The sequence below is a fragment of the Trichomycterus rosablanca genome, chromosome 1, assembly GCF_030014385.1.
Source record: "Trichomycterus rosablanca isolate fTriRos1 chromosome 1, fTriRos1.hap1, whole genome shotgun sequence".
Taxonomy (NCBI): domain Eukaryota; kingdom Metazoa; phylum Chordata; class Actinopteri; order Siluriformes; family Trichomycteridae; genus Trichomycterus; species Trichomycterus rosablanca.
Window position 1 is genome coordinate 51,632,245 of NC_085988.1, and position 14,115 is coordinate 51,646,359.

Consider the following 14,115-nt stretch of genomic DNA (forward strand, 5'->3'; position numbering starts at 1 on the left):
TGCTTGAGGTCCAGTGTAAAGTTTCCACAGTCAGTGATGGTTTGGAGTGCCATGTCATCTGCTGGTGTTGGTCCACTGTGTTTTCTGAGGTCCAAGGTCAATGCAGCCGCCTACCAGGAAGTTTTAGACCACTTCATGCTTCCTGCTGCTGACCAACTTTATGGAGATGCAGATTTCATTTTCCAACAGGACTTGGCACCTGCACACAGTGCCAAAGCTACCAGTACCTGGTTTAAGGACCATGGTATCCCTGTTCTTAATTGGCCAGCAAACTCGCCTGACCTTAACCTCATAGAAAATCTATGGGGTATTGTGAAGAGGAAGATGCGATACGCCAGACCCAACAATTCAGAAGAGCTGAAGGCCACTATCAGAGCAACCTGGGCTCTCATAACACCTGAGCAGTGCCACAGACTGATCGACTCCATGCCACGCCGCATTGCTGCAGTAATCCAAGCGAAAGGAGCCCCAACTAAGTATTGAGTGCTGTACATGCTCATACTTTTCAGTGTTCATACTTTTCAGTTGGCCAACATTTCTAAAAATCCTTTTTTTGTATTGGTCTTAAGTAATATTCTAATTTTCTGAGATACTGAATTTGGGGTTTTCATTAGTTGTCAGTTATAATCATCAACATTAAAAGAAATAAACATTTAAAATATATCAGTCTGTGTGTAATGAATGAATATAATATACAAGTTTCACTTTTTTAATGGAATTACTGAAATAAATAAAAAAACTTTTTCATGATATTCTAATTTTATGACCAGCACCAGTATATATACACCGATCACCATAACATTAAAACCACCTCCTTGTTTCTACACTCACTGTCCATTTCATCAGCCCCACTTACCATATAGAAGCACTTTGTAGTTCTACAATTACTGACTGTAGTCCATCTGTTTCTTTGCATGCTTTGTTAGCCCCCTTTCATGCTGTTCTTCAATGGTTGGGACTCTCCCAGGAGCACCACAGAGCAGGTATTATTTGGTATTTGGTTTTATTATAGCACTGCAGTGACACTGACACAGTGGTAGTGTGTTAGTGTGGGTTGTGCTGGTATGAGTGGATCAGACACAGCAGTGCTGATAGAGTTTTTAAACACATCACTGTCACTGCTGGACTGAGAATAGTCCACCAACCAAAATATCCAGCCAACAGCGCCCTGTGGGCAGCGACCTGTGACCACTGATGAAGGTCTAGAAGATGACCAACTCAAACAGCATCAATAGATGAGCGATAATCTCTGACTTTACATTTACAAGGTGGACCAACTAGGTAGGAGTGTCTAATAAAGTGGACAGTGAGTGAACATGGTATTTATAAAAAAATGGAGCAGCACACTACACACAACCATCCTGTCATTAACACTGCAGTGCAGTATATATATATATATATATATATATATACATATACAGTGTATCACAAAAGTGAGTACACCCCTCACATTTCTGCAAATATTTCATTATATCTTTTCATGGGACAACACTATAGACATGAAACTTGGATATAACTTAGAGTAGTCAGTGTACAGCTTGTATAGCAGTGTAGATTTACTGTCTTCTGAAAATAACTCAACACACAGCCATTAATGTCTAAATAGCTGGCAACATAAGTGAGTACACCCCACAGTGAACATGTCCAAATTGTGCCCAAATGTGTCGTTGTCCCTCCCTGGTGTCATGTGTCAAGGTCCCAGGTGTAAATGGGGAGCAGGGCTGTTAAATTTGGTGTTTTGGGTACAATTCTCTCATACTGGCCACTGGATATTCAACATGGCACCTCATGGCAAAGAACTCTCTGAGGATGTGAGAAATAGAATTGTTGCTCTCCTCAAAGATGGCCTGGGCTATAAGAAGATTGCTAACACCCTGAAACTGAGCTACAGCATGGTGGCCAAGGTCATACAGCGGTTTTCCAGGACAGGTTCCACTCGGAACAGGCTTCGCCAGGGTCGACCAAAGAAGTTGAGTCCACGTGTTCGGCGTCATATCCAGAGGTTGGCTTTAAAAAATAGACACATGAGTGCTGCCAGCATTGCTGCAGAGGTTGAAGACGTGGAAGGTCAGCCTGTCAGTGCTCAGACCATACGCCGAACACTGCATCAACTCGGTCTGCATGGTCGTCATCCCAGAAGGAAGCTGACGCACAAGAAAGCCCGCAAACAGTTTGCTGAAAACAAGCAGTCCAAGAACATGGATTACTGGAATGCCCTGTGGTCTGACGAGACCAAGATAAACTTGTTTGGCTCAGATGGTGTCCAGCATGTGTGGCGGCACCCTGGTGAGAAGTACCAAGACAACTGTATCTTGCCTACAGTCAAGCATGGTGGTGGTAGCATCATGGGCTGCATGAGTGTTGCTGGCACTGGGGAGCTGCAATTCATTGAGGGAAACATGAATTCCAACATGTACTGTGACATTCTGAAACAGAGCATGATCCCCTCCCTTCGAAAACGGGATAACGACCATTAATGTCTAAACCACCGGCAACAAAAGTGAGTACACCCCTTAGTGAAAGTTCCTGAAGACATTAATGGCTGTATATTGAGTTATTTTGAGGGACGAATAAATTTACACTGTTATATAAGCTGCACACAGACTACTTTTCATTGTGTCAAAGTGTCATTTTGTCAGTGTTGTCCCATGAAAAGATATACTTAAATATCTGCAGAAATGTGAGGGGTGTACTCACTTTTGTGATACACTGTATATATAATGTAATACATTTTGTGCTTTTTTAAATCTAATTCACACTGCCTATTTTATTTCAGTATAAAAGGTGTGTGCTTCTTGTTACCAACATTTTAAAGAAACTGGTTTCACAAAATCAAAAGCTAAAAAAAAAACCGATTTAATTCAAGCAGATATCCTCATACCTCACTAAAATAACGCTGCATATACTTGTAGAGTTCACGCAGTGCTGCAGGTTCACTGAACTCATTTTCATGCTTCTGTAAAACAAGAAACAACTCTTTATTAGCACATAATAATATCTAAAGTTTTATAGCCAGTAATTAAAAAATATATTGTTATTTTTTTAATTTATTGTTTGTCTAAGTTTTATTCATGTGGTGTCTGGGGGACCTTTGACTCCTCTGACAGAAAGTCTTTAAATGCTTGACTGCTCACAGATGGCTGATCTCTCACCAGCTTGTAGTATGTCTTCACTTCCTGTTTATACTGAGGAATATCTTTTGCATAAAGCAGCTTATTTGTTGGTGCATGCTGTATTGACAAAAAGAAAATAGAAATGTAAAAGGACAAAATCATGCAACTATACATGCTACCACAGGCATTCCTAAATATGGGAAAGATCAGATAATACACAACTAAAATAAGACAAAAGTGAGTTCACTTTTGTAATTCAGGCAATAACTACATAAACACGTAAATTAAATGCCATTATACACTATTAGGGGAACAATCCACAACTTACCAACAACTTTAGCTGTAATAAAGCTGGGTAGAAGTGGGCAAAAAAGCACTTTTGTCCATGAAATATAAAGGGAATGATTTAGGAGGTACAAATTCCAACACAAATTCTGGTTGAAGATTTGCAGAAGATTTGTAGAAATTTAGAATCTCCAATTATCCAAACCTACAATTCAATGCCAACTGCACACCAACAAAAATAACCAGGAGGCATGTAATCTTACAAAATACTCTGCGTTATGTATAGTGCTGTAAAAAGTATTTGGCTCCTTTCCCAGAGTCTTCTATTGTTGATTTAATTTATTGAAAGAAAAAATGCTGCTGAGCCCTACCAAATTCCACTGACAATTGGATCCATTTCCACTAGCCACACCAAGCATGATTATTACCTGTTAAACCTAAACATCACTTAAAGAGAATCTGTGTGATAATGTAAAGTAGACTAGAAGGTCTCAAAAAGCAGCACATGATGCCATGTTTTATAAAGATTTAATTACAGATGTGAAACAAAGTCGTTTGTCATTTGAAATTTACAAAACTGGAAATTGTTAAAAAGCCACGACTAAGACCCTGGGACATTATTCACAAGTGGAGAAAACTTGGAACAGTGGTGAACCTTAGCGGGAGTGACCGGCCTACCAAATTTTCACCAAGAACACATTGATGACACATCAAGGAGGTCACAAAAGAACCCAGACAAACATCAAAAGAATGGAGGTCTCACTTCTCTCACTTAAGGGCAATGTACACAGTTACACAGTAAGAAAAGAGTCTGGGTACACTGGACAAAAAATTGCATCCATGGGAAAGGCACAAACCACTGCTGACCAAAAAAAAACCACATTAACATTTGCCAAAAACATCCAACATTGCATTGACAGTGATCTGAAGCACACAAGTAAGTCCACCTTTGAATGGCTCATAAACAAAATTAAAGTTTGGGAGTGGCTGAGTCCTGAATCTCATTGATATGCTGTGGCAAGACATCATACGGGAAGTTCATGCCCAAAAATCCTGTTGTGTAGCAAAAAAAAACAATTCTGTCAAGAAGAGTGAGTCAGAATTCACTGTGCTGTAAAAGACTCACAAGTTATCACAAACGTTTGATTGCAGTTGTTACTGCAAAAGGTGGCACAAATAGTTATTAGGTAGCTAGAGTTAGAGTGCACAAATTCACATTAAGATTAGTTACCTTTATGCATGTAGCCCATGAAACTATTATGCAAGCAATGAGGGGTTTCACAAAAACATAAATTCAGAAAAAACATTTAAAAATATTTATTGTTAAGAGTAGTTTTTTTTTTCTGTAAAAATGTATGTTAATTAAATAATATTTATCGGTTTTAGTGTTGGTTTAAGCTAATTAAAATATTGTTTTACTGACTTTTAGTCTTTAAAAAGCTATTTGTATTACCTTGCCTAATTGTTGATCTGTGAGAGAGAATGAGTCCATAAAAGCTTGGGCTATGACAGACAGGCAGGCATCCAGGTGAGACGTCTTTTCTAGGTCACTGAACACAAAGTTGGGATTCTTCAGAATGTTCACCCAGAACCGCAATGGCACACTAAAAAGAAAATAGCACCATAGTCATATTAAAATTTACAGATAGAGTGTTGATCTAGGATCAGGTTCTGCTTTTTATAATTAAATGAATAGAGCATGGCTACTTACTGTTCTCCATGGCTGAAATATTAAACCCTTAATAATTATAGTAATATTACATCAACCAAAATATTCATTTTAAGTGCACAGGACTCATAAGTGTCAGAATGGATAAAAGCTACCCAGAAACTGGTAGTAAAAAAAATCCTAAGGCAAATGTAGAGTAACCAATCCACCTTGCACATGTTTTTGAAGTTAAGAAGAAACCACAGTAAGCAAGGAATCCCTATTTTTGCAAAGAGTTTACATGAAAAATCCTTCACAGGTGGACAGGATCAAATGCAGATCTCCCATATTGCTGTGCAACACCCATTCTACCATGTTTATCCTCATAATTAATAAATAATAATAATAAAACAGGTAAATGAACATTGCGAATTAACATCATTACCCCATTAAAAATAATATGTTGAACACACCCATGCCCTTGTGCCATCTAAAAAATGGCTTAAGGTGTTTAAAATCACGTCCACAATTCTTTGCTCTGTCACAAATCAGATAAGACTCTATTTAAAAGTATGTTAAATTAGTTTACTACCTATGCTAGTTTCTATATAGATTTTTTTTAACAGGTTAGCTAAATGTAGGTACAATTTAATCAGAACCCTAAGTTACAGTTATTTACAGTTTTTAATACACCAAATTAACTTTAGCAAATAGTAAATCAGCTGGAAACTGGCCTTAATTAGTATAGCAGGCCTGGACTCTGTCATAACAGACATACATTTTTCTGATGAAAAGGTACATTCACAAATATCTAAAACATGCATGGTGTTGACACATGGGCAGGGCAGCAGTCAGTGCTATCGACTGGCTGGGCACCTACACAGACAAAGTATCTATCTATCTATCTATCTATCTATCTATCTATCTATCTATCTATCTATCTATCTATCTATCTATCTATCTATCTATCTATCTATCTATCTATCTATCTATGATTCACGTCTGTTGGGAGGGTCAAAGGGATTTTACTACTGCAATTGTGGCTGTTGCTATGATGAATAATGAAGAACAGTGTGTGACTCTCAGTCCGCAATACTACTCTATGTGTGAGCTATGGGACAGTGGTAGCCTAGTGGGTAGAGCCCTGGACTATCAACTGAAAGGTTGAGAGTTCAAATCCAGCTCTGCCACCAGCCACTGTTGGGCCCTTGAGCAAGACCCTTAACCCTCTCTGCTCCAGGGGAGCCATACAATGGCTGACACTGCGCTCTGACCCCAGTTTCCAAACAAGTTGGGATATGCGAATACATTTTGTTGTACTGTACACCTGTATATGTATATATGACAAATAAAGCCATTCCATTCCAGCGTTTCTCTGGTAGGTAAAAAAAAAGTTTGGAAATTGCACATGCCAGAGGGGGTGAGTTAGGTACAGGTCTTCTCGGAGGGTAAGAGTTTGCAGCAGTGGAGGGAAAATACAGTTGGGTAAATGAATAAGACTAAATTGGATAAAAATTAAAAGCAAAGCATGAACTAAATATAAAAATGCGTAATCATACTTACTGAAATGTAACTATTACATTTCCAAAAAAGTTGAGACATTTTGTAAAATGCAACAAAAACAGAAATCTGCCTTTTTTAATTCTCTTAAACCTTTATCTAATTGACAAAAGTACAAAAAAAATTTTCAATGTTTTCACTGATCAACTCAATTAACATTTATAAATATTGAATTTCAAATAAAACAAATTTACAACTTGCTGCAACACACTTTCAACAGACAAAAGTTGGGGCAGGGGCAAAATACAAGTAAAAGGTTCATAGAAACTATTTTGAAACCCAAAAGCTCAGTCTTTGCAAATAAAGGTCATGGCTCACCACTTTGTGTCAAACATCATGAACATTGTCATGAGGATTGTGTCAGGAGCATTTCTCAAAGTAACAACAATTGCAAAAATTCAATTTGCAAAACTGCAGGAATCCTCAGTTCCAAAATGATTAAAAAGTGTGAGTAGTCAGAAACATGTGTTTTAAGTGTGTTGCCGCCGTTAAATTTAAATTGATTTATGTTTACAAAACACATTGAAGTTGATCAGTAAAATCATCTTTTGTTTTCCAATTCATTAAAAGTTCAACAGAATTATGCAAGTTAATTAAAGTAAATCCTTGCCAACTAGTAACATCTAAAAAGTTTAAATTCATTTGATTTATTTAATTACCTTTTTACTCAATGCCTATAAGGGTGGGATATTAGGCCAAAATGTAAAGAAATAAAACTGAAACAAATAATCAGCAAATCATTTTGATCCATATTCAATTAAAACAATACAAAGACAAAATATGTATTGTTGTAACTAAATTTGATTATGCTGTTTTAAAGTTAAGTATTTTTTTTTACATGTCAGTATTAGACAGGTAACAGTACTCCATATATTTTTTACAATTACAGCATTTAGTTGCTGCTTTTATCTTTGTGACAGGATACAATCTAAAGTTCAGTGTTTTGGCCACATTCACTGCAGATCTAAAAAGCTAATATATAAACTCAAATAAATAATTATGATCTCTTTGTACCTGTTTGTTTTCCAGATGTGTAGAACATCTGGATCCATGATCTTCATTTTCTCAGCTTGTGTGTCAAGGAAATCAAAAAAGTACTTCAGTGCTAAGGGAGCTTTGTTGTTGGGCATACCCCAGATACTCTGAAAGAGGTTCTCTACAAAGGAGTGCACTGCCACCTGGAATGAGTGAAGATTGCATATTTAACCCTGTAAGGCCCACTGTTGCAAAATTACAACGTCACTTTTAGCTGTACCAAAAACAAACTTGCAAATGTTTTTTTTCTTGTAAGACCATTTTTACATAGTCATTAGGTCTTATTGTTTAGCCTTGCAATGTCATTGGATGGTAAATTTGTAAATAGGTCTGACCATCAGGCCATGAAGTCATACAACTTTCCTGGAAGCACATCTCCCTCTTTCAATAAAGTGGATATCTCAACACTGAAGTAAGTAAAATCCCTGAATTATTTTTGTTATTATATTATGTCTAGAACATGTAATTACTAAATTATTGTTGAATGCATGCACCAACTTAGATTTTCAGCTTGTTATGTCTTTGTTGTAGTTTTACAACGTTGGGTAAGGATGGTAGTCAAAATGGCATATGCACCTTGCACAATGCATGGGGACATAGCACTTCTCAAATGTTCACATATTGTGAAATACTTACTTATTACTACTAGAAATATAATGTGTTTGATTAATTGCAATTTCTAAATGTTTTTTTATCTGTTTAGAACATATTTGAGTAATTCTGAATGAAAACATGTTTTATTGTTGTGGTATTTCAAGCCCTTCCAGTAGCAGTATTTGAAACTTTGGCTGTATTTTATCTGTAAAAATACATAAACAGCTGTTTTTCTGGGCTTTGTTTGTTTAAATATCTAAAGCCAGACACTGGTTGTGTAGGATGGTTATTGTATGGGTGTGGGACAGGTGTGAATATTCTTGACTGAGTGGTTGTAAGTGGTCTGGGGGGTTGTAAGTATGGTGCATTGTTCTGATCTAAGTGGTCTGGGTGTTCCTTTTATTACGTTGATCTAAGTGATCACACAGTATTGTGTGACTTGAGTGGAATGTATCCCATAATTAGCATTCATTTGCATTGAAATGATTCAGACTTTAGCAGTCTCTAACTCTTCCCACTATTATTTCCATTCCAGAATGCTACGAGCAAGGAAATGTGTTTACACTGTGAACGATGTCATTGAAGCTGTTCAAACCGGAGAGAGTGACTTTGAAATGGAATCAGACATCAGCAAATCAAGTGACGAGGAGGTGGATGAGGATGTAGGTCCAGTGGACGAACAAAATCAGACACCCATTGATTGCCCAGCTGATGATGATGAGGACGTTGAGGCAACCAAACCAAGCCAAACAACTCATCAAACTATGCCCCGGGGCCGATATCGCTGGCTGAAAAAAGATTTCACTAGTCCATGTACTGATTTCACTGGTCCAGATGTCACCAGTGCTGTTTCCCTCCACACACCACTAGAGTACTTCCAGAGGTTTGTGTCAAAAGATATGATCCAGGCTCTGATAGACAACACAAATGAGTACAGCTTCCAAAAGAACGGCACATTACTAAATACCAATAACAAGGAAATTGAGCAAATGATTGGCATGTACCTGAAGATGGGCCTGATTCAAATGTCTGGAGTCCGTATGTATTGGGAGACAGACACACGGTACACCCCCGTTTCGGATGTGATGTCACGCAATAGATGCCAATCTCTGTTAACATCATTGCATTTTGTCGACAACCTCACAGTGTCAGAGGCACAAAAGAAAGACAAACTCTGGAAACTCAGACCATGCAGACACTGCGATAAAGGCTACACCAATACCCTCTGCAGGAAGTGTGGTGTGCATCTGTGCTTTTCAGATGAAAGGAACTGCTTTTTGGAGTACCACTGTACATAAACACAAGTGGTTATCGCCGTCGTCTAATCCGGGTTCCGCAAGGGCGTCCTGGGTCCGCACCGAAGTTTTCATTCTGTTATTTTTTTTTTGCCCAATAAATTTAGATTCATAAAAGTATGACTGCTGTGTGATTATTAATTATGATATTTACTGTTATAGAGCTTTGTAAGCAATCCACAGTGCAAACCAACCCTTAGTTGTTCAGTATATTTGTTTTGACAGCGTGAGTGCAAATACATGAATTCTGCTCCCATCCAGGCCCAATGTTGCAATATTGCAACATTTCTGTAAAAACTTACTAAAACATAAAAAATTAGGAAACCCTTCAATTTCTGCATCAGAGGCCTCCTTTAACATCATAACAGAGGTGAAAAAATTTTTTTTGCTCTTTTTTCTATTTTTGGGTCTTACAGGGTTAAGTTTTACTTTTGTTACAGTTGCAGAACATGTTACAATTATATAGTTCTTGTAAACACTACATTTTATATGTATCATAAAAAGGTCAGGGAACTTTTGGAGCAGTACTGTTTCTTCTTTAAAGTAATTGAATTACACTTTTTGTTCTGCTTTACTCTCAAAAAAGCTCACTTCTCTATTTCTAAACTAGATATGCAATAGATTTAATGTAACAGATCAAATGTAACAGCCAATGTAATAGATCAAGGAAACACATAATACAGGATCACTTAATAACTTGGGTTGAGAATCACTGCACTTACTGATCAGTTTATATTCAGTCAATATAAATATTCAATCTACCTTGGTTGAAAGTAGTTTGGTCAGATAAACCTCTTTGAGCTTCAATTTCTTTCTTTCTGGGTGTTTGCATTGGTCATCGTCAATGTCTGGGTCAATCTGAAGAACACACAATTACAATTTAACAGATCATTTCTTAATAAATTGTGTTATTCCTAAAATTCAATAAAGGGAGGGTAATAAGAAAAAGCAAGGTCAAATGTCAAATAGGCTGTGAATAAGACAGAATCTTTAAATCACGCTTCTTCAGAATACAGATCCAATACAGTATACACAGGAATGGCACAAATGCTAGTAAACAACTCACCAGGTGAAAATACTTGGTAGTGAAGTTCTTATCATCTGTAAAATTGAAAAATAAAATACTAAAAATATATTTTCTATATGTGTGTGTGTGTGTGTGTGTGTGTGTGTGTGTGTGTTCAGTTTCTGTTAATTCACTTCCAGTAACAAACCAATCATGCAGTTAAAATGATGCAATGTACTGTAATAATTGCAGTAATAAAATGAAGAAGTGAAAGACAGAAGTAAGTAAATGGTTGATGATGTTTTCTTTTTCTAGGCAGGTATTTTTTTACCCTCCTAAAAGGGAGGAATATGCACTTATTCTGAAACTGTTAACAGATATACAGATTGTTTAACAGTACAAGTACAGTACAGATTGATAACACAATAATCTGTATAATATGCCAAATGCAAAGAGGATGCCCACATTTCCCAAACTGAGCTATGTACTGAGACACCCACAAGTCCTTAAGCCATTAGTAATAAAGTGACCACTGCAGGAGTTGTGATTATTGGGACAATTTATCTACTCTAAAAATGAAAACTACTTTTTTAAATTTTGCATTTATAGTCAAGCATCTTCCTCTTATCCTTGTGCTTTTGAGCTAAACAACAGAAAGATCTGAGTCTCAGAGTGCAGTTGTTGTAAATGTAAGCTACTATTCTGAAATAGATTTGTGTAGCCCTCCCATGCTCTATCATATTTTTGTAAGTATAACTTCTGTTAATATGATACTTACCTTTCACACTTGTCTGTTTACTAAGAGGTGCATGGATCTTTTTCATTATCACTTTGATTGAAGCCTCATTTGGGATCTGTAAAAATTAACAAGAGGAGGCATTTACACACTGCTTGTATTAAGTGATCTGTAAATGTTTTAAAGACAATAACTAATGCGCCAAAGAAAACTTTACCAATTAGTGTTTATACTAGTATTCGTATAAATTGTTATGCAATTAACAGTCACTTGACTAATTCCAAAGTAAAATATATAAAATGAATAGACATTATGACATATTATATATATTAATGACATAACAAGGCTAGTGCTCAGGTGACCACCACTAAGATCCAGCTGGTGCTATCAGCGGGCCAGCATCTACACAGACAGGATTGTCTAAGGAGGTAGGTATAGACGAAGGATTGGTGACCTGTCCAGGGTATTTCTGCCTAGCACCTCTGGAGCTGGAGCCACTGGCCAGGATAAAGCGATTCATGAAAACGAAGAATAATAGCAAAGGTTTTAGTCTTTAGTAAACTAAAAAAAACAGCTTAACCCTGTGTTGAACCTGGTAGCAATACAATATAAAGAAGTCCTACAAAACCTTCATTTTCAGTGAGCCTAGCAAATGTTTTCTGTGGAGGAGGGAAATGTAATTTCTTGCTTTAAACTGATTAGGGTTTAAAATAAACAATGGAAATATGTGTTTATATTTTTTTGTTTAGCTAGTAACAGACTTAAATCTGTCAAATCACCACGGTGTGTCTCAAACCACATGCTACCAAACTAAATAGTGTTTGCATGTACTCTCTGTTTCTGCACTCTGTTTTGTTTCCTCCAAAAACAACCTGTTGGTGGATTGGATATTTTAAACTGACACTACTGTTTTCATTGTTAACAATACATCCTGTGTATAGGGGATTTGCTTATAACAACACTATTTTTAAATTTGGTGGTAGCTCAGTGGTTAAGGTACTGGCCTAGTAATCAGCAGATGTGGAAAGTAACGAATTACATTTACTCGCGTTACTGTAATTGAGTAGTTTTTATTTGTACTTTTTAAAGTAGATTTTACAACCAGTAATTAAACTTTTACGTTAAGTATGTTTTGTATTAAGAATTGTAATTCGCTACATTTTAAATAACATCCGTTACTGAGTAAAAAAAAAACGCTAAAAAAATCGCGTCTGGGAAACTGCTGCAGTGAATTCTGCAATGGAAAATAAACTGGTGCTAAAATAAAGGATCTGTAATCTAGGTATAGAGTAGGGAAGGGTGATTTTAAAAGTTTTACATGTTTGGAGTTTGATGTTTTGTTATTTGACAACATAGTCTGATGTCAAAAAATGGCAAAGTTTTGTCTCACATCTTGAAGGTTTTCTTTGGGTCATTTAGTGAAAGTCACAACTCCTGTAACCTTGACTTGTTTTGAGTTATGAGATTTGCAGTATGATTGTTGTTTGGTATTTGTTAGTGATGAAAAGAAGGCTGGTCGATACAATCCACAATTAATGCCAACTTCAGTGGTTATACAGTTTGAAAAAGTTTTATGGGATGGCGTGTACTAAAATGACACATCCCTAAATGTTTTAAATATTGTATCAACATGTTTTTTTTCTATTATATTGTAATTAAAAACAACTATTGTGTGTCCACTTGTCATGTTTGCATTACACAAGAGAGACCCCCCCCCGCTGTTAAAAAAGTAAGTACACTACTCTAAGTACATTTTAAATGAGTTACTTTTTACTTTTTTAGATTTTTAGACTAGTAATTTTACTCATACTTAAGTAAAAATTAATTAAAGTAATAGTATTTTTACTTGAGTATAATATTTTAGTACTCTTTCCACCTCTGGTAATCAGAAGGTGGCCGAATCAAGCCTCACTCAAGATGCAGCTGTTGGACACCTGAGCAAAACCCTTATCCATCAATTGCTCAAAATAGATTTAGTCATAATTGTAAGTTGCTTTGAATAAAAGTGTCTTCTAAATGCTGCAAATGTAAATGTAAGTTAGAATGTTGCTAAAAAAGTATCAATGCTCTGCTTGTTCATGCATCTATTAGCCTATTAGCTCTCCTGCAAAACAGAAAATTAAGAACAGAAACTTACTTGATAATGCTGGAGCGTATTCAGCATGGTCACCTCCCCCTGCACCGCTGAGCTGCTGTCCACTTCCTCTAATGGCAAATAACTTCCTTCTTGTTCATATTCTTTCAGCAAATGAACAAACATAAAGTTATGATGTACCAGATATTGTAATGATCAAAAGTCGATTGACAATTACAAAAACTTTATACTACTGTGTGCACAGACAAATCATACCCAGATATAAAGAGTTTCAATAACACGTTACTAACCAATATCAATATCTTGAAGCTGTTGTGTATATAGAAAGCCAAACTTGTACTGGAACGCTTGCAGGATCTTTTCCTTCACCTGCTCTACTGTATCACATGTCAGGGCGTTGACTTCTAGGGGTTCACTGACTTCTCCCTCTGTCCCCACAGCAAACAGAACCTTTAGCTTCTATAGTAAGCAGAAGCAATGAGAAACAAATCACATAATAATCTAAATAAATGCATACAACCTATATATCATTAAAATCTAAATCTGTATAAATGTTAATCAAACAAAGATTTTAAAAGTGCATATTTGTAATGAAATTGTAGACTTACCCTGTACTGATACTCTATTGTAATGTACTAATACAGGATTTGTTTTTTTTTAGATTTTACATTTTAATGTCTTATTAAAATAAATGCTTCTGTAGTTTTATAGTATAAGGTTTCCATAATTCACAACTTATTAGCTGTTT

The 14,115-nt window shown here is 36.3% G+C and overlaps 1 protein-coding gene across 1 annotated transcript in view; it reads right to left on the reverse strand.

Annotated features, from left to right (window-relative positions):
• The window catches only part of LOC134322362 (plexin-C1-like), a 42,786-nt gene that overhangs the window by 3,831 nt on the left and 24,840 nt on the right, over positions 1-14,115 (reverse strand). The window contains exons 22-30 of the mRNA XM_063004057.1: positions 13,658-13,826; positions 13,410-13,510; positions 11,315-11,390; positions 10,597-10,631; positions 10,293-10,388; positions 7,621-7,784; positions 4,852-5,002; positions 3,090-3,230; positions 2,882-2,956 (exon numbers count right to left, since the gene is read on the reverse strand). Coding sequence (XP_062860127.1) covers positions 2,882-2,956; positions 3,090-3,230; positions 4,852-5,002; positions 7,621-7,784; positions 10,293-10,388; positions 10,597-10,631; positions 11,315-11,390; positions 13,410-13,510; positions 13,658-13,826 — 1,008 coding nt within the window. The remainder of the gene's footprint in view (positions 1-2,881; positions 2,957-3,089; positions 3,231-4,851; positions 5,003-7,620; positions 7,785-10,292; positions 10,389-10,596; positions 10,632-11,314; positions 11,391-13,409; positions 13,511-13,657; positions 13,827-14,115) is intronic.